This window comes from Conger conger, chromosome 17 (assembly GCF_963514075.1).
Source record: "Conger conger chromosome 17, fConCon1.1, whole genome shotgun sequence".
NCBI classification, from domain to species: Eukaryota; Metazoa; Chordata; class Actinopteri; order Anguilliformes; family Congridae; genus Conger; species Conger conger.
Window position 1 is genome coordinate 17,347,692 of NC_083776.1, and position 19,020 is coordinate 17,366,711.

Here is a 19,020-nt window from a genome sequence, read left to right on the forward strand (position 1 = left end):
GCCTCAAACTGGATTGCTCGAAGTATTTCTTCTGTAAACAGATTTATTTTAACGTCATACCTCTTCAAGCTGCACCTCTCCCCATCCCTCCCTGTAAACCTTAATTGTTGTCTTTACGTGTGTTATTTATTTGTGTATTAGGATGATACCTTTGCTAGTTTTGTTTGACTAGGTAAGCATTTATTCATACATTTGCGTGTATTACGATTAAAAAGAAACCAGATGATGAAATAGGCCCTGGTCCTTATGTTTGTTGTACAGGTAGCAGTTGAAATTGTACTTCCCTCTAGGGCCTTTCAGCGCACTTATCCCTGGTTATGGGTATGCACTTTGCGCTTTTTTGTACGTCGCTCTGGATAAATGCCATTAATGTAGTGTAATGTAATATCATCGTCCATCACTTCATACTTTTTATTCAATTCAATTCAATTTTTATTTGTGTAGCGCTTTTTACAAAGGGCCTTTGTCGCAAAGCAGCTATACTTTCTCCTTGATGCAGCCACCCAAACCCTAGCCCAAGATTTCGTTTCTCTGATAATGACACCATATATACTGTGCGATTATTTGTTTATTTGCATGTTTTGATTTGATTTATTCCTTTTCATGCCTGAAAAGAACGCGGCAACCCTTCTCGCCTATAAAGACACAGAACCTGATACTCTGGAATATCGGCAGTAAATCTACGTTGCCCGTTTAAGACTCAGAAAAAACTGCGCAAACAAGTTTTCAGAGATCTATCCGCTTTATTCGTTTGGGGGATGTACTTTTTTCTTCATATACTGGTGTGTTTGCATGAGTTTTCCGAAATTAGCACGGGTATTTCTTGCTTTTAACCGGTGGTATTTCTCTAATTGGTATCTGTGAGATAAGTTTAATGCAATATGTGAGATACTTGCGTTTAATGTATGGTTAAAAGTTTTGTCAAAGTTTCCTCCCAACTTTGTTGGTGGGAAAGAACAGTCAGCGAGGGGAGCCTTGAAACTGCGCAAAGTAGAACGGAGGCTAGGCTAGGGAGAGTCACCAAAGTTTGTGAACTCTCTCGCCTTGATTAGCTAGTTAGCATCAGTATTCATGGCAAACTGTACGATGTCAGCACCAAAGCTCGCATGTCGTTTAAATAAATAATAAATGAACAATCGTGCGCATTTTATTGGTATCAGGGGTTTATATTATTATTATTTTAATTTTTTTGAAGCGCGGGAAAACATCTCGTCAGAAATACGAGCTGCGTAGTTGCACCCAATAGTAGGCCTGTTATAATAGCATCGCGCGCCCGCATACGGATCAGAACTTGTGTTCCATTGCTTACTTTTTCATTATCCAACAGACCTGATCAATCTTAATATATTGCAGTTGTGCCGACACCTGGTCGAAAATAGTTTTCCTATCCCGCCCATTTAGGCCACATAAGAAAAAGGAAAAAAAAAAAGAAAAAACGCAGAGAAAAACGTACAGTTGGCAGTAGCAATGCATTACTCAAGATTGCACGCATATTCCAGACTGTGACGGCAGTGCGCTGGACCTGATCTAGCTTCCCTTTCGCAACGCGTCTGTCATGTATCCCACGCGTGCTCAGTCGCCATGGATGTCCAGCTCGGATATGTATGTTTGGACGGGCAGAGCCTTACATGGGCCTCTGTGCTCTTGGTTGCTGATAACCAGATGACCATTTATGTGCTGTCTCATATTGTGAGACTGTCCACCCAGCACAATATATATGCATGCAAAGTGCCACAAAGTTTTCATATTTCATTCATATATACAGGTATCACCAACCAAGTGCCTTCTTGAAATCAATTTTTATACTTATTAAATCTTCTGCTGCTGTAGCCTATCCACTTAGAGGTTTGACGTGTTGTGTGTTCTGAGATGCTCTCGTACATACCACTGTTGTAATGCGTGGCTATTTGCCTAACTGTCACTTTGGAACTGCTTGGTTGGACTAAAGCCTGCACCCAGACTGGCACTTTCTGGGTAAGATGGAGGACCTCTGATTTAGGGTATGCTTGTTGGATGCCGATTAATATCAAATGTATGACAATGCACATTTCATGAAATTTCTCACAATATTATACATATACATATACATTACACATTTTCTTGATGTGTTGCAAATTTACATAACCTTGCCTTACACAACCTTTCCATTCATGTATAGCACTTCAACTGTAGTCTGAAGCAAAGTCATTTCAACAAATATGTATATAAATGGGTATAACACACATATGAGGTTCTGGCATTTTTACTTTATCTGCTTTTCGTGGTGATTTTTTTTTTAATGCGTCAAAATATGGTCAGTTATGGTTCCAGGTTGTTACACGAGGTGTGTAGAAAAAGATGTAAAGCCCCAGTGCTTCAGATGTATGGGAAATAGATAGTATATTAAAATAGATGTAAAAATAGAATATGTTAAAAAGTGATACTTGCAAGAGAGGGAACTGAAAAGGATCATGTTGTCATAATTTGAAGAAGGATAGTAAATTGCATTAAATAACAAAGTTGCAAAGGGAAAGCAGGGAACTAGTTATACAGGTCTTTCTTCTAGAGGTTTCCTACAAAAACTTGGAAATACTACCTCTTCACCAGTTAACAATAATCCAGAACAAGCTTTAATAAGAAATTGTGATAAATGCAAACATTAATTATATTAGTGTTTAATTATATGCACAGAAATTATTTTAACAGATTATTATTTCACAGAGAAATTTGGTCTGGTGGGGCTGACAGTCGAGGGGTGGGGGGGTTCTGGTGGGGCTGATAGTGGGGGGGGGTTCTGGTGGGGCTGACAGTCGGGGAGGGTGGGGTTTAGCAGGGCTGACAGTTGGGGAGGGTGGAGTTGGGGGGTATGGGGTGGCTGACAGTGGGGGGGAGGGGTCTGGTAGCTTCTGTGAGAGGGAGACAGTGGCCTCCTCTCTCGGGCTCATAGAACATCGACGCGGGCGAAGGACTGGTCCGTTCCCAGGTTGTTCTCCACAAAGACCTCGTACTTCCCTGCATCTGCATGCTGCGCGTTTTTGATGGTCAGGATGGTGGTCGTCTCCCCGATGTCATAGAACACTCTGGAAAACAGCGGCATTCATGGTTGGACTGTGTCAATCTGCAAGCACTAGCAGCAAGTGTGCCTAACAACTGAGCCCAAACTATGGCCTGCTGGAGGGTTTGGTTTGGCCTGTGAAAGCGGTGGTAACTAAGAAATAAATAATACAAAAATCTGATGGGAATTGCCTTATTTACTTATTTGCCTTATTGACTTATTTATTTTTACAATATCTAATATTATGGCCTGCCAGCTTTTTTGCTTTGGTTATGGGCACTAAGCTGAAAACTGTCTGTTTTGCGTCATGGCCTTTCAGCGCTGCTGATGCCTCAGTATGGTTTATAAAGGACGTCCTTGTTTATTATTTAGGGCCATGTGTTGGTTGTTTAGGGCCAGGTATTGGGTGCTTAGGGCAGGTGTTGGGTATTTAGGGCCAGGTGTTGGGTATGTATGGCCAGGTGTTGGGTATTTAGGGCCAGGTGCTGGGTGTTTAGGGCCAGGTGTTGGGTTTTTAGGGCCAGGTGTTGGGTATTTAGGGCCAGGTGTTCGTTGTTTAGGGCCAAGTGTTGGGTATTCAGGGCCAGGTGTTGGGATTTTGGGGCGAGGTGTTTGATATTTAGGGCCAGGTGTTGGGTTTTTAGGGCGAGGTGTTGGGTATTTAGGGCCAGGTGTTGGGATTTTAGGGTCAGTTGTTGGGTATTTAGGGCCAGGTGTTGGTTGTTTAGGGCCAGGTTTTAGGGCGAGGTGTTTGATATTTAGGGCCAGGTGTTGGGTATTTACGGCCTACCTGTCATCCTCCTCAATGTCCTCCCCGTCTCTGAGCCAGCCCACATCTGGAGGCGGCTCTCCACCAATCTCTGCCTTCAGCACCACGGTGGCTCCGCCCACCACGGTCTGATTGTTTGGGCCTTTTGTAATCCTTGCAGGAGCTGCAGGATTAAACCCATCACACTGATTAACCATGTATTATCACACTCACAAACATCTGCAGGAAATCTGCAGCAAACACTGATTCAGTTTAATAGCTTCATGGGTTAGGAATGTTGATGTTGAACCCTGTGCATACAAAGCTGGACCAACTATATTTTTCGAGTTTTGATGCTTTTTCTCCCAAATCTTAGGTCCATCCATGTACTAGAGCAGGCCCACACACATCAGCGTTCTCTTCCTGGTTTTAGTATCTAAAACGCCCACAAAACGTTTGCAGTGGCCAATTGCAATGGTTTTACTTGGATCAGTTTGGAACACAAAAGGAAAACTCAAAAACACGCAAAATATGCAGCTGGGCCTTTAACATGGGTGTGAGCCACCCTGAATCAAACTTATTCACTCTTGTGAAACACTAGCAGTAGTTAGAGCTGAGAGCTTTCAGGAGTTATCATCATCAGTTATCATTTAAACAGAAGTTATGGCTCTGTATTGCAGTGGTGAGCGAGTCTCGGCCACGCGCAGGCGTGTTGGGGCGTACGCACCCTCCACGATGATACGGGCGGATCCCGTGGTCATCCCAAAGGGGTTTTTGATGGTGACGGTGTACTGGCCCAGGTCCTCCAGCGTCCCATCACGCACCACCAGCGCCACCACGTCGGGGTCCTCGAACACGTAGCGGTACTTGAGCCCGTCCTTCAGCTCGCCGCCGTCCTTGGCCCACACGATGAAGGGGTCGGGGAACGCGCTCACCCTGCACTCCAGCCGGGCTGCGCTGCCCTCCAGCAGCACCACGTCCTTCAGGGGCTGCAAGATCTTAGGAGGACCCTTCTCCCTCAGCTCCTTACGCGATCTGGAGGGAGGGCCGGAGAGAGTCAGTGTGTGTGTGTGTGTGCGTGTATGTCTGACTGTGTACGTGTATCTGTGCATGCCTGTGTGTGCTTTTATAGGGTGTGTGTGTGGTGTGTGTGTGTCTGTGTCTGTGTGTTTGTGTGCGTATGTTTGTGTTTATGTGTGCATGTGTGTGTCTGCGTGTGTGTGTGTGAAGGAGGGGGCAGACCCAGCTCTTTTGGCAGATGCATGTTTTAAGCGCATCCAGGTCTACCCCTGTCTGCTGCCAAAATATGAACAGGCCTCACCCCCAGCGCTTTGAGTATTAGCACAGCTGGTAGGCGCTGGAGAGCTACCTGTGTCCCCTGTATGAGGCCTGGATCCGAATCGCTGCCTCTTGGACCTGCGGGTCACCAATGTCAAGGGTCAGCCCAGCCGGGGCCACAGCCACAGACATCTATTAGGACGAGACAGGAAATTACCTATAGTCCTCACAGCCAACAGACTACAGCACATCAAATCTCAATTATATTTCATTTAAATATATTCAAATTAAGCACTCACAGAAATATTTCATGAATAAGTGTCACATATCATATGACAAATATGTAAAAAAGATACATTTGATTTGAACAACAATCTGTTCATTAACAATGCTATTACCTTGATTGAAAATGCTTGGGAATCTCAAATATCGTATATGATTCTCAATGATAAAAAACATTAAGACACTGATGGAATTTGTCAGTGTTTGCCTCATTACCTGGAGTTACTCAAGCCCAGGGGGTAAGGTTAGTGTAGTTTTCTACGTCCAATGTGGAACTAAATCAGACTACAGTACACTGCCCATAGAACCAGCGGATGCTAGTAAGAATCCTTTATTTAGTTGATGGGACAATGCACCTTAACAATATTACTGTAATTGTGCCATGTGCTAACCAGGGAGGCTAATTCTCATATGTAGTCTCTGGGCTCCATGTCTTTGATCAAACGGAGTAAAAGTTATCACACTGTCCCATGTGTGAACAAATAGGACTGCTCCATTTTGGGATTTCGTGCCAACTTCTGTTCTTGATTATTTAATAAGCTCAATCTTGATCTTACCCTGCTCTGGTTACACAGCTGTTAGAAGGCAAAGCCGGGGGAATCAAGTTAATGCCATCATACAGACCTGCCCACCCAGAACTGGAGTCAAACATGGGTCAAATACGTAATTGTTTTGGATTTGAATATTTTTCGACACGTTACTGAGCTTGTCTGGTGTATTGGAACCTATGAAATACTGGTCATCTTGGTTGGCTCAATAGAAAGATCAATCATTATAATACATTACATGTATTGGTATTTGGCAGATGCTCTTATCCAGACAAAGTGCATACCCATCACCAGTCGAGCACAAAAAAGTATTTGAGCCCAAAACAATCGTGTATATGGCCCAGGTCAAACACTCCATCCATCGTCCTACTTTTTGCTGTTTAAGCTAATTCTATGATCTCACACAATATAAAAATCTTCTCGACATAACCATGGTGATATCACCAGAATCTTACCTTATTAGAACAGATGCAAACCTTGGCCCGCCCAAACTGATCGAATATGCCTGTTCAACAGCAGAAAAGCAGGGCTCTTTGCCCACCTGTCTGTACAAAAAACAGGAATGGTGTGCCTTACCCTGGAAGCGGTCCGAGAGACGGTCCTGGTGGAGTCCTCCTCTCGCTCTCACAGATGGTGGGCTGCCACCCCTCCGGGCGGGTGTAATATGTATATATAATGTACAGGGCTGTCCGTAGGGGATTCATCGCTGTAGCCGGGCCAGGGAGGAGGCCAGAACATTCCAGAACATGGCCTTCTTTGGAGGATGTGGGGATTCCTGAGTGTGGCAGCACTGATAAATGATGCGCTGCCCCCTGCTGCCAGCCGGACCTTATATAGCCCTTACATCCAATGCCCCTGGGGGGTCAGAGGGGCACTGATGCTGGGGAGTGGATGCTAAGGAAATGGGGGGGGGGGGGGGGGGGGGGGGAACGTGAGTGGTCCCTTGTGCAAATGCGAACAGGTGGAGTTCAGTATAGAGCAGATGAGAAGTACATAATGCACTGCACTGATTGACCGGCTCCAACTGATGGCCTTTTCTATATGGAGTCACCACCCCTACACCACGCCCAGTCACATTCCTGCTCCAGCTTTTAGAGACAATTGTTTGTCTCGTCACATTCTCTCTTTCTCTCTTCCATGTCCTCCTGGGACTCAGATGTAAGTTGAGTATGTTCACTTTTGTCCATAGTTCTGTGGTACAAATGCCTGGAAAGGGTTTCCCAGATAGTCGATGAGCGCTCTTGTCTAATGTTTGTGGGAAGCAGGTCTCTGCTCTTAAGAAAATGTTTTTATCTATCTTGTGCACACTGTGTTCGGTATAAGCACTGCCCAACAGTGATATCCTGTAAATAACACAAGTTACATGAATATATCATTGTTAGATCTATGGATGCTATAGTTAATAACAAACTGATAAATTAAAATTGACTGTAGTTTTAAAGAGAAAATGTAAAAGGTTTCCTGGCTTGGAATCGATACATTTGATTGTTTCAACAAGCCACTGCATTAATGTGTGTCTTCTCATAACTCAAACAACTCTAAATATTCACATGCTGTAATGCCTGCTAGATAACTGGATGTTAATGATCTGATATGAATTTTCAATTATCTTCACAAACGTAATTTATTTTCTAATATATTGTGTTGTTTATCTTGAGTGTACACATTGAGTGGGATTTTATTCATTTATTTTGCTAGTACTGATGCCATCAGATACCTACTGCAGTGCAGTATCATGAATTTCAACGAGATTTACCCCAAACAGTTATTTATCCTCCAGAGAACTGGCAGAAAGAATTTTATTTTTTTAAATAGTATTACTTACATTCTCTTCTTATTCAATGTCCCTTGTAGTGTAGGCTTTAGCTGAGTAGAACATATGGTTCTTCAGATTAATACCAGATTCTTGTGACCCCTAGAGGGAAAACAATGAATTGCTGGGTCTTAGGACTATATAAAACACAAACCCAGTACACACCCACAGAACACAGACTACAGTTTGTCATACGCTTTTTATTAGGAGTCTTTGTACTCAGCTATCATGCCGTCGAGCCACACCAGAGTTAAATGAGTAATTCCACAAAGTTGTAAAAGTTTCCAACTGGAGTCTGAACAATAAATAAATAAATAAACAAAACCACTGGAAAAAAACACTTTACATACGATTGAAAAGGACCGTCAACTGCTGTGAATTTACACATGGCATGCTCCTGTCTGTGGGTTTTAAAGAGGCTCGTTCCCAAGAGCTGGTGCTGAATGGAGGGAGCATCTTTAATGCCGAAGGGTCTTTCACAAACCCAAAGATTCCCCACATGTAACCGTTTAATGACCCACTAAGATGTACTAAACTCTGCAAGGCCTGCCCTGGGAACGAGCCTGCCCCATGAAGCCTGTCCTTTGGACTGGGCTTCCTGTTGGGTGGGGGGCGGGGAGGGGGGCATCTAGAGACCTGGAAACAGGAACCCAAAATTAACGGTCGGGGGCAGGTACTGTACTGTTTCCATAGTGACAGAGTACAGAAAGGCATTCATATCTATGAATGCCCGTGCCCTGGAAATCAGTGGCACGTGACCAGAACCACAACCTGGTGTGTAACTCGTCTCGACATTCAACATTTATGTGGCGTAACTGCTCTGAATTCTGCTTAATTTTCTCCAAATGCAAGAATGCAGTTCACCGTACTGTATGTTATGCTGGGCTGTGCAAGAATCCCCCATAAACTCTAATAACATTCACAAGAACTCTCAAGGCATCCTGTCTATATATACACAGTCAACGTAAAAGATCATAAAAAACAAACAAACAAAAATATCCTTGTGGGCTCTTCCTATATGACCAACCATACCAATGTGAAATATTCTGAGGATAATATCATCCGTAATGAACACCGAGGCTTTGAAGGAACACTCCCAGATTTACTCCATAGATAAGGAACACAACAGTTTGTTCTGTTATTGAATCACAGTTCTATGACAGCTTCACGCCAAACATACTGACTGTATTACGCAAGCAGCTAATCGACATTCTCACACTTGACCACAAAGTCCAATTACACATTCAAGAAGACTTCTGTAAACAGTCTATTGCCAAAAAACACTGTTGCATTTGCTCAAAAAATTGGAAAATAAAAGGGAATTTTACAATCAGCTACGGTACACGACCCATATTAGTGCTGTCACTAATTTCCTGGTTACACACCATATCAAGTACAATACTTCTACTCTATTAAACCAATATCATAGGTTGTGTCCAACATCAATCCTAGTTCATGTATTGATATTGTAAATTACTCCAACGGAAAAAAAAACAGAAAACACTGATTTCAATGTTTCAAAATCATTTTAAAAATATTTTTTCAGCTATGTAGGTATGTATTGTTTTGTATTTTGTCATTTTCCCATTCTTGTTTTCTGAAACAAACAAAACTGTTGTTTTTTGCCAATTCATTTCAAAATGTCAGTAAGCTATATCAAATCCAAAAGGTAATTTCAATACATGCTATGCTGACAATTTGTGATTTAAAAAATCTTAATTTGAAATTCATCAGCATGGATTCCTATCACAATTAAATTCAGTCATATCATATTTAAAAATAAAAAAAACATATTGCAGGGGTGTGACTATGCAGTAAGTACAGAAAAAGTACTACCACAAGACAGATAAGAGTTAAAGCCAGAAAAGTGTTAGGCCAGGTTATTTTTTATAGTGAATGCTTCATGTGCCAGAGACATACATGCTTCCCAAAAATAAAAATAAAATAAAGTAAATAAAAATGACATAAAATAAAAATGCAAATCCTACTTTGTTCAGTGAAAACTAGTTCTCTCTTTTTCGAAAATAGAATCTGACTTATGACAGCCAATCTGGAGGAAGGAGTTTAGCTCCATACATTGAACAGGCAGAATCTGCATGGGCACACATCTGTGTTGTCAGGGCCTGCCACAGGACTGATAAAGGTGTGGCCCAAGGTGAAGCTAAGGAATAACTGCAGGAGCTCCCTTTCCAAACATCCCCACTTCATACCCTCCTTTTTCTGTGATCCTGTACACCCACCTGCCTCCGTCATCGGGCAGTCTCTCTCCATTTTCCACAAACTGGCATTATAGAACATAACAAAGATATAGCTTATCTAGAGTCCTGACTAATGAGGCCATCTTTAGCAGCTGTTCTGTACATACCAGTGATATTTGGTGGTCATGACTTCCTTGTGGATGTATAAGAACTCTACAGAACTAGCAGGTGTCACTGAAAGGTTTAAAGGTGCTTCAGTACAGCCACCTTCTCCTTCCCTTCCTGTGCTAGTGGTTGTACGTAGTTCTGACCATGACACTCTAGTATTGACTGAGGTCAGACCACAGCCTATAACCACGGGATCCATGAAAGAAACATTTGTTTTAATGTTTTGTCTTGCAATGACACTGGATAACTTGTCGGAAAAATATTTACCCATATTTACTGTCAATCATTGCGACTGCTGCGAAAACTCTTGATGTACACTGATAATTACTGATAAAATAATTAACACAAGAAAATAACATGACTAAGCTTTTAAATGCAGAAGAGAAAGATGAACACTTTACTTCTCCGCAAGTAAGTTCCCAGTGTGATGCTGGGTAACATTACATAATCACATCACCTTACACTTTCATCAACGGTGCTAGAGCTGGATCTTTTTTAGAGATTTTTAGAGAAGAGAGCTTCAGTCAGAGAATGTGATTCCTCATTCTGTAATGGCTCAGCATTCTCCACTCTTCTCAGCCCAATCCATCTGCAGTGACTGACGCTCAGGGGGCAAGACTGGAGTTAAGAAGGAGGCGAGAGGTTTGAGGGGAAACGGCTCCTGTACAGAACACAGAAGCAGAAGCATGCTGTCGGACGGGCGGTGAGGTATCTGCTTTGGGAGCCAGTCTGGTTTCAGGAGCGAGGCGTCCTGTCATCAGGTCTCTGAGGACTAGGCCTGTGTGGGTGTGGCCAGTCTGCCACGGAGCCCTGCCCTGCCCCACCTCAAAAGGGGTGGGGGTGGTGGAAACAAAGCCTCGGCCCTCAGGTCTGGAGCAGAAGGGGGTGGGGTCGGGGGTCGGAGGTCAGGGAGCGTGTCTTACTCCTTCCTCCTGGAGGCCCTGACATGCTATCTCCCCTCTGCCCCCCCCCCTGCCCTGCCTGCCCCCTGGCCCTCCAGGGCTGCGCTGGCTGGCTCACTTGGTGCCGGGCGTGGTGGGCGTAGGTGTGGTTGGCGTAGTCGGCGTGCTCTGGTATGAGCGCAAGAGGACCTTGTGTTTGGTGGCTGCCTCGGAGCGTCGCCGCTGCTGCTCCACCACGTGCTCCTTCAGACGGGTGGTGGTGAAGGTGAGCGTCTGCCGCCGGAGCTTCATCAGGTATGCGTCCTGCAGCCAGGCGTTACTGAAGCAGTCCTTAATGGTGGGGCGTGCCCTGTAAACCAAACGCACCCGTTAGCATGTTAGCTCGTTAGCCACCCGCCGCTAAGCCCCAGGAAATGTCAAGCCAAACAAATCCATTAGCACGTTAGCCCATTAGCCACCCACTGCTAAGCCTCACGGACTGTCAACACAAACATGCCCGTTAGCCTGTTAACCACCCACTGCTAAGCCCCAGGGACCATCATGCTGCTGCATCTTAAGCATAAATTGCAGTTATCCTTGATTTCACCAGTGTATCCAAAATCTTTTTGGATTACATGGTGACACAAAACACTGAAATTATTTACTAATTATTGAAAATGTACCTTAACCTACATAACCCACCATAACCTATACAGGGCTGTTACTGCCCACCCCCAAGTAGCCTAACCTGAATGTTGTATAAGCATTTAAGGCACTCCTTGTTGAAGTGTTCAAACTATACAGCTCAACAAACAAAGTTCATGCAGATGCTATGACGATGACTAATATACAATGTTTGCAAAAACAAAGGACACTGCATGTGCTGAGTTGCAAATTAATGCAAATCAATGTGCATTAAATGATGTATTATATTTAAGCTAACACTCTTTGCTAACACCCAAAATGACTTCTACAATTTGCCATTTTTTACATAAAATCAATTTTCCCAGCTGTATACTTTACTGAAAAAGTTTAGCTTGAGCACCTTGCTCAAGGCTACAAGGTCAGTGACCAAGCTGGTAATCAAACCTACAACTTCATCACACTACACTGCCCCCCAATACATGTCAAATACCCCACAGACAATTATATATGAAAGTATATATATGTTCACACTGAACTCTATAAAGACAAAAGCACTTTTATTGAAATGAGTATCTTCAATATTAGTAAGTCTAGGACACCTTAGAAGCACTGCACTCACCATGGATAGCTGCACAGGATCTTTTTCAGGAACAGAGATGCACTCTGGGATACATTTGGGTAGATCTTGCTGAGGTCAAATCTGGCGGCCAGGATTTTGACTTCGGTCTCCTGTGTGTCTTTCTCCATGAAAGGCAGTCTGCCGCTGAGCCTGAGGAAAGACCACAAACCCCCACTCAAAACCCTGCCTGCTCATGCAAAGCCACCAGCTCAGAACTCAACGCAAGTTATCATCATCCTGGGATGGAGCTGAAGCAGAACGAGTGAACATAGTGTAGTTTTGAGATCTAAGATTGAATTTTCAATATTCAAGCCCTGCCTCAAAGCATAATCCTATCTCATTGTACCATTTTGCACTTAATATAATGACATAACATAATGACAAGAACATGGCATTCAGCGTAGAAATGCTAGCCTTTTCCTACCACTAAAGTGTAACTACTGCTTAGTTTGCCTAAAAGCTAAATACTAGCACAGTATGAAGCCTGGTCTTGAAAAAGCCCAGTGTTTCTGCCACCACTACATGTCCCTAGCGAGCTATTCTACACAGTGAGCACTCTCTGAGTAAGGAAATACTTGCTAATGTCTTTGTGGAATTTATCCTTTGACAATTTCCATCTATGCCCACCTGCTGTTAGTTCACTTTGATAATCCCTTTAATTAATTTAATATCCTCAATAAAGTCTTCTTTTACTAAGCTTAAAGAGATTAAGGCATCTTAAGCCTTTCTTCTTAAGTTTTATATTTTATATATGGAATCAATCTGGTTGCCCTTCTTTGAACCTTTTCCAGCACCTCTATAGCTTTCTTGTAGTGTGTGAACTGCACACAGCACACAGTACTCTTAAGTGTAGTCTGTCAAGGGTCATAAGGTGAGGCTTAGATTTTTACTCAATTTTACACTCAATACTCTTGGCTAGGTATCCTAGCATCCTGTTGGCCCTTTCTTTACTGCTACAGCACATTGACTAGAACCTGAAAGGGTTTGACCAGCTATTACCCTGAACTTGAGCACATTCCAATTTTGTTCCATCCATAAAGTAACCCTGCCTTATGTTTAATTCCCATGCGTAGAACTTTTAGTTACATTGAATTTAATTTGGCAGGTTTCCGCCAACTTCTGGATTCTGTTGAAATATTCCTGGATTACTTTAGTAGATTCTAAACTGTTAGCGGTTAACTGTTAGCTAAATCTCTCAGTTTTGTATCAGCTGCAAATGTAGTAAAGTACTTTCAATGTCTCTGTCAAGAACATTTATGGAAATGAGTCCCAGCACCGATCCCTGTGGGACTCCACTTCTCACAATATCCTGCTCAGATAAAGTCCCTCATACAATTACTCCTTAGGACTTGGACTACTGTGGGACTCCACTTCCCACAATACCCTGCTCAGATAAAGTCCCTCATACGATAACTCCTTAGGACTTGGACTCCTGTGGGACTCCACTTCCCACAATACCCTGCTCAGATAAAGTCCCTCATACTATTACTCCTTAGGACTTGGACTCACATGATGAAGGTCAGGACCCCGATACTCCACATGTCAGCAGGGGGTCCCACCACGTCCCCTTTCAGCATCTCTGGAGCTGTTAGTGCAGTGACAGGAACGTAGCGTTAGAAAACGAGGCAAGCCAACATTCCCTGTCTAACTCTGACTCATAATTACATAACATTTAGTATTCATAGTTTGACGATCTGCAAAGCACACTACACTACACTCTCACTACAGTGCCAGAGAACACATGAACACTTATCTGTAAGTAAAAATTATCAACAAATGTATCAAGATGTGTCTTTCAACATGGGAGAGAAGTGAATATTGAGATCATTTATAGACAATTATTGACATTTATAGTCCAGTACTATGCTTAATCTGTGTCTAAATAAATAAAAGCCCATTGTGTTTAATGGAGAAATAAAAGCTGCTTGTCCTTTCTGTGCTCAGCAGGATGTGTTCTCAGAAGCTGGACTCACACATGTATTCTAGCGTCCCCATCCGGTGGCTGTAATGTTTGAGGAAGAGCGGGTTGAAGTTTTGTGCGCTGCCGAAGTCAATGATTTTGACGGAGTTCATGGGGGTGACGATGATGTTTTCAGGCTTGATGTCCAGGTGCAGAATGCGGCGGTTATGCAGGTAATCGAGCCCCTGCAGGATCTGGACCAGGTAGGACACCACATCGTCCTCCGAGTAGCGGAACCTGGAGAGGTACAAGCAGCGGGTGAGTACAGCGACCCCAAAGCCCTACATCACATCAATGTACACCAATACACACGCTGTGGCATCACAAGGGGCCAAGTTAATAATGGTCGCTATGTCCCCATCTGGTGGGCACATGAAGGACTACAATACAAAATGGTTGCATATCCAAAGACTCCATTTCCCGATGGCCACCATCAATAAGAGTGGTGTAGGTGTTTAAGCTACCTGATTGATGCCAGAGCGGGAGACATAAAGAAGCCTGCCAACAAAGCAGGGAGAGGAGGACTTGGACATTGGAAAGCTTTTTGTGGACCCAACAGAGAAGCACTGTGATTTAACCCTTGATTGAAAAAGGACACTTTGAAAAGTGCACTTAACATTTTTTTTTTTACATAATATTTCAGCTAATCACTATTTGCTTGTTGAGTTTTACCATTTTTGTGGATCAGGCTGTAGAGTATCTCACAAACACACACACACCTGTCAATCAGGCTGTAGAGTATCGCTCACAAAAACACACACATACCCGTTGATCGGGCTATAGAGTAGCTCACACACACATACCTGTTGATCGGGCTATAGAGTAGCTCTCACACACACACACACACACACACACACCTGTTGATTGGGCTATAGAGTAGCTCACACACACACACACACACACACACACACCTGTCGATGAGGCTGTAGAGCAGCTCACACACACACACACCTGTCGATTAGGCTGTAGAGCAGCTCCTTCCCTGTGCAGCACTCGGAGATGAGCACCAGGTATCGGGGCGTGACGTAGGCCTCGTGCAGCGCCATGATGCGCTCGTGGTGCAGGGACTTGAGGATGTCGTACTCCTGCAGCACCGCCTGCTTGCTGTCCGGCTCGTATGGCACGATCTTCGCCATGAACAGGTTCCCCGTGGCGTTCTCCCGGCACTCTCTGATCACGCCGAAACGGCCCCTGTGCGAGAGAAACAGCAACCTTCTGTTTAAAGCACAACCGCACACGGTCCATTACAGGAGAAAAGGGCAACCAGATTGATTCCATATATAAAAGATAAAACTTATGAGGAAAGGCTTAAGATGCATAATCTCTCTAAGCTTAGTAAAAGTAGACTTTGGGTAATTTGATTGAGGCTTGTAAATTCATTAAAGGGATTACCCAAAATATCTGAAATATCCACGATAGCATCCACAAACTGTCTGGACCAATGACAAACATGCTTATAAAAAAACTGAAATAAAAAAAGAGAGCTATCGCTTTAACATTCCATTATAAAGGACCAATTACAGTCAGACCTGCAGCAGCATGGAGCATATATGGTAATAAATTCTATCTTCAACTACCCAGCACATAGTGAAGTATCATATGACAGCCCTAGAATGCGCTGTTAATCTCTTTAAAACACGCCCTTAAGGAAAGACCTTCTCAGTGTCCCGGCCACAAATGTTAAAACAGGAAAGGGCACAAAATCTGCAGCACGGCTCCAGTTTTATGGAAAAATCTGCCTCAGTGTCATCTCTTATATCAAGTTTAAGACCCATTTTTAAAAACCTGCTTCTCACCTTATTAAACAAATTAAATTTTATTACCGTTTTATGTGTATTGTCGCTACTCTGCTTTATTGCGTCTCTGCTTTTACGGTGAATTGCACTTGGTGCCCCATACAAGAAAAGCACTGCAGAAAAAGCCATTATCATTACATAGCTATACTAAGAAAGTCGTCAAACCGTGATGAATGATCATTTATGCACCAATGCAATGACAGGGACAATGTACTGTAGATTAGCTGGCTGAATGATTCCATTCTGCTCAAGCTAAACTAATCTGTGACAGAAGCTTTGGCACAAAATGGCTGCCGTGGCAAAGTTCCCCCGCCTCTACAGTAATTATTCAGTAATAGTTGAGTTGCAGGGCGTTACCTGGCCTTTTCGTCCATGAAGGTGTAGGGTTTCTGGGGGACCCCCTGCCGTAGGCTGGTCTCTCCAGGCTTGCCCAAGGGCGTCCTGCGGCCAGAGGGTGTGATTCGCCCGGAGGGCGTGGCACGTCCCGTGGGGGTCAGTCTGGAGGGTGTGGTGGTGCCGTCGCCCACAGGGCTCAGGCTGGTCACCAGGACAACAGGGGGGGAGAGGGAGGGGCTGACCACCTGGGCGGGGGCTGTGGGGGAGGGGGCGTACAGGGGCACAGAGGAGATTGGCTTACCAATGGCCGGGGGCGGGGACACCAGAGGGGGCGGGGCGGTCTGAGACAGGGGAGGGACCACGTTGACAGGGCTCTGTGGTTTGGGCAGGATGGGAGGCAGGGCCTTGGTGGACAGGACTTGGGTCTGAGTGGGAGGCGCTGCGGTTGAGGCGGTGGTGACGGTAATGTTTAGGGTGGTCTTTGCCTTGGTGGGGGTGACGGAGGGGGAGATCTGGATGGGTGTGACGGTGCGGTGGGGTGGGGAGGGCTTGGCCGGGGGGGCAGAAGGCACATCAGCTGGAGGGGTGGGGGACGGAGGCTTAGCGACCCCAGCGGCAATGCTTCGAGGTGGGGAAGGACGGGTGGGTTTGGTGGCAGGGGCAACAGATTCTCGGGGTGGGGAGGGGCGGGTTGGTTTGGGGGCAGATTCTCGGGGTGGGGATGGCCGGGTTGGTTTGGGGGCAGATTCTCGAGGTGGGGAAGGTCGGGTGGGTTTGGGGGCAGGGGCAACAGCCTCCCTCGGAGGGGAAGGGCGGGTCGGTTTGGGGGCAGACTTTTGAGGTGGGGAAGGAGCAGGAGCTTGGGTTGTAACAGGAGAATCGGTAACCGGACCGCTCTCTGGAGTGGTCACGACCGCAAGCTTCAGGGAAGGGACGGTCTTCACGATGACAATGCCAGAAGGTTTGGTTCCTGTTGAATTAAATAATTTATTATGCTATGTGCTTCACCAAGTTTTCTTCCCAATAAAGTCTGTGTACTGAACCTATTTTGGACAGAGAAACCAAGAGCTTTGGCCTGTATATAATTAAGACGTCCCCAACTCTGACTTACAAGTTCATGCAAGTGTTATACGTTTCCTTCACAAACTCAGTTTGTCAACTTAGTTTTATGATTCTTGAACTCAAAATGTGTCTGTGAAAGACAAAAAGTCATTCTTGCTTTCAATGGTTAGTCAACAATACGGACAAATGACTGAATTGCAGCCCTAGAATTCAGTCAGAAACCGTAATGTTATTCTTGTCAAAAATATGGTGACTCAATCAGAATAATATCTACAGCTGAGGGCAACGTCAGGCAGCAAATCTGTTTCCCGCTGTGTGCATGAAGCCTTGAACAGAAATGAAAACAAAATGTTCATCCCCAAAAACGTCCTGCTCCTGAAACACTCAAATGACTGATAACATTCTCTTTCACAAGATTGTCAGAAAGCTTTTCTTGTATATTCCTTTTAAAGATATTTGGAAGTGTAAATTGTAAAGACAAGAACATTAAATATTGCTGGTAAATATTGCTTAAAAATATATGGTACCCTATCAAATCTGCCACTTTCTTTATCTAAATCAATTTGGTGATACATTTACATTTGTACAATATATGTGATTGTTTTATTGAAATATCTGGACGTGCAAAGCACATTTCCTGTAAGTGTCTACTGTAGAGTCCACACACACTCATACCTGGAGAGTCCACACACACACACTCATACCTGTAGACTCCACACACACACACTCATACCTGTAGACCCCACACACACCCTCATACCTGAAGAGTCCACACACACACACACACACACACTCATACCTGTAGACCCCACACACACCCTCATACCTGGAGAGTCCACACACACACACACACATACTCATACCTGTAGACCCCACGCACACCCTCATACCTGTAGAGTTCACACACACACACACCTGTAAGACTCCACACACACACAATCTCATACCTGTAGAGCCCACACACACATACCTGTAGAGTCCAAACACACACGTACCTGTAGAGTCCAGGCACACTTTCTCGGAGAGGTTGCTGTAGGGCCCTTGGCCGGCCTTGTTGACGCAGGCCACCCTGAACCTGAAGGTGCCCCCTGGTGGAAGTTCAGTGGCATTGTAGTAGCACTCAGCCACACCAGTCGCTACAATCAGCCAGTTTGCTTCACCTGGAGAGAAAGACAGACAAAAGGAAGGGTGAAACATTAACATGTACAGGTACTGCTGTATGTGTTGTCTCAGTAACTACCTGATGCAGACTAGTCACATCTCTCTTGAGATCGGCAGGAATACAAGCTGGACGGGTTGCCAATCGATCATAGGGCACACACACCATTCATTCACACACTCATACCATACCAATTTAGACTCTCCAACTAATCTACCCTGCCTGTGTTTGGACTGTGGGAGGAAACCGGAGTATCCGGAGGAAACCCACAGACATGGGGAGAACATGCCAACTCCACACAGGCCGGGATTCAAACCCACAACCTTTGTGCTGAAAGGTAATGCTACCCACTGCACTACTGTATTAAGAGTATAACCTTATACTGTAGTATGAATAGACACATATCCTCTATAATATCTTCTCAAAAATGAAAACCCTTGACCCATTTCCTTGCATAGACTTTGTTATATGAGACACTTTGAATATTCCATTT

At 44.4% G+C, this 19,020-nt stretch overlaps 2 protein-coding genes across 5 annotated transcripts in view; both read right to left on the bottom strand.

Annotated features, from left to right (window-relative positions):
- Window positions 1-2,825: 2,825 nt before the first annotated feature.
- Window positions 2,826-6,577, bottom strand: LOC133116232 (SPEG neighbor protein-like). Its single transcript, XM_061225603.1, has 5 exons — window positions 6,467-6,577; window positions 5,152-5,252; window positions 4,510-4,817; window positions 3,825-3,966; window positions 2,826-3,059 (listed from the first exon to the last, which is right to left on the bottom strand). Exons 2-5 carry the CDS (start codon window positions 5,250-5,252, stop codon window positions 2,921-2,923), a joined length of 690 nt encoding a protein of 229 aa, XP_061081587.1. The 5' UTR covers window positions 6,467-6,577; the 3' UTR covers window positions 2,826-2,920.
- Window positions 6,578-7,883: 1,306 nt separating this feature from the next.
- The window catches only part of LOC133116231 (striated muscle preferentially expressed protein kinase-like), an 84,733-nt gene continuing 73,596 nt past the window's right edge, over window positions 7,884-19,020 (bottom strand). For all 4 annotated transcript variants that reach the window (XM_061225600.1, XM_061225599.1, XM_061225602.1 and 1 more), the window contains 7 exons: window positions 18,364-18,528; window positions 16,328-17,276; window positions 15,126-15,365; window positions 14,188-14,411; window positions 13,724-13,799; window positions 12,215-12,364; window positions 7,884-11,320 (listed from right to left, as the gene is read on the bottom strand). In XM_061225600.1, coding sequence (XP_061081584.1) covers window positions 11,086-11,320; window positions 12,215-12,364; window positions 13,724-13,799; window positions 14,188-14,411; window positions 15,126-15,365; window positions 16,328-17,276; window positions 18,364-18,528 — 2,039 coding nt within the window. In that variant the 3' untranslated portion in view covers window positions 7,884-11,085. The remainder of the gene's footprint in view (window positions 11,321-12,214; window positions 12,365-13,723; window positions 13,800-14,187; window positions 14,412-15,125; window positions 15,366-16,327; window positions 17,277-18,363; window positions 18,529-19,020) is intronic.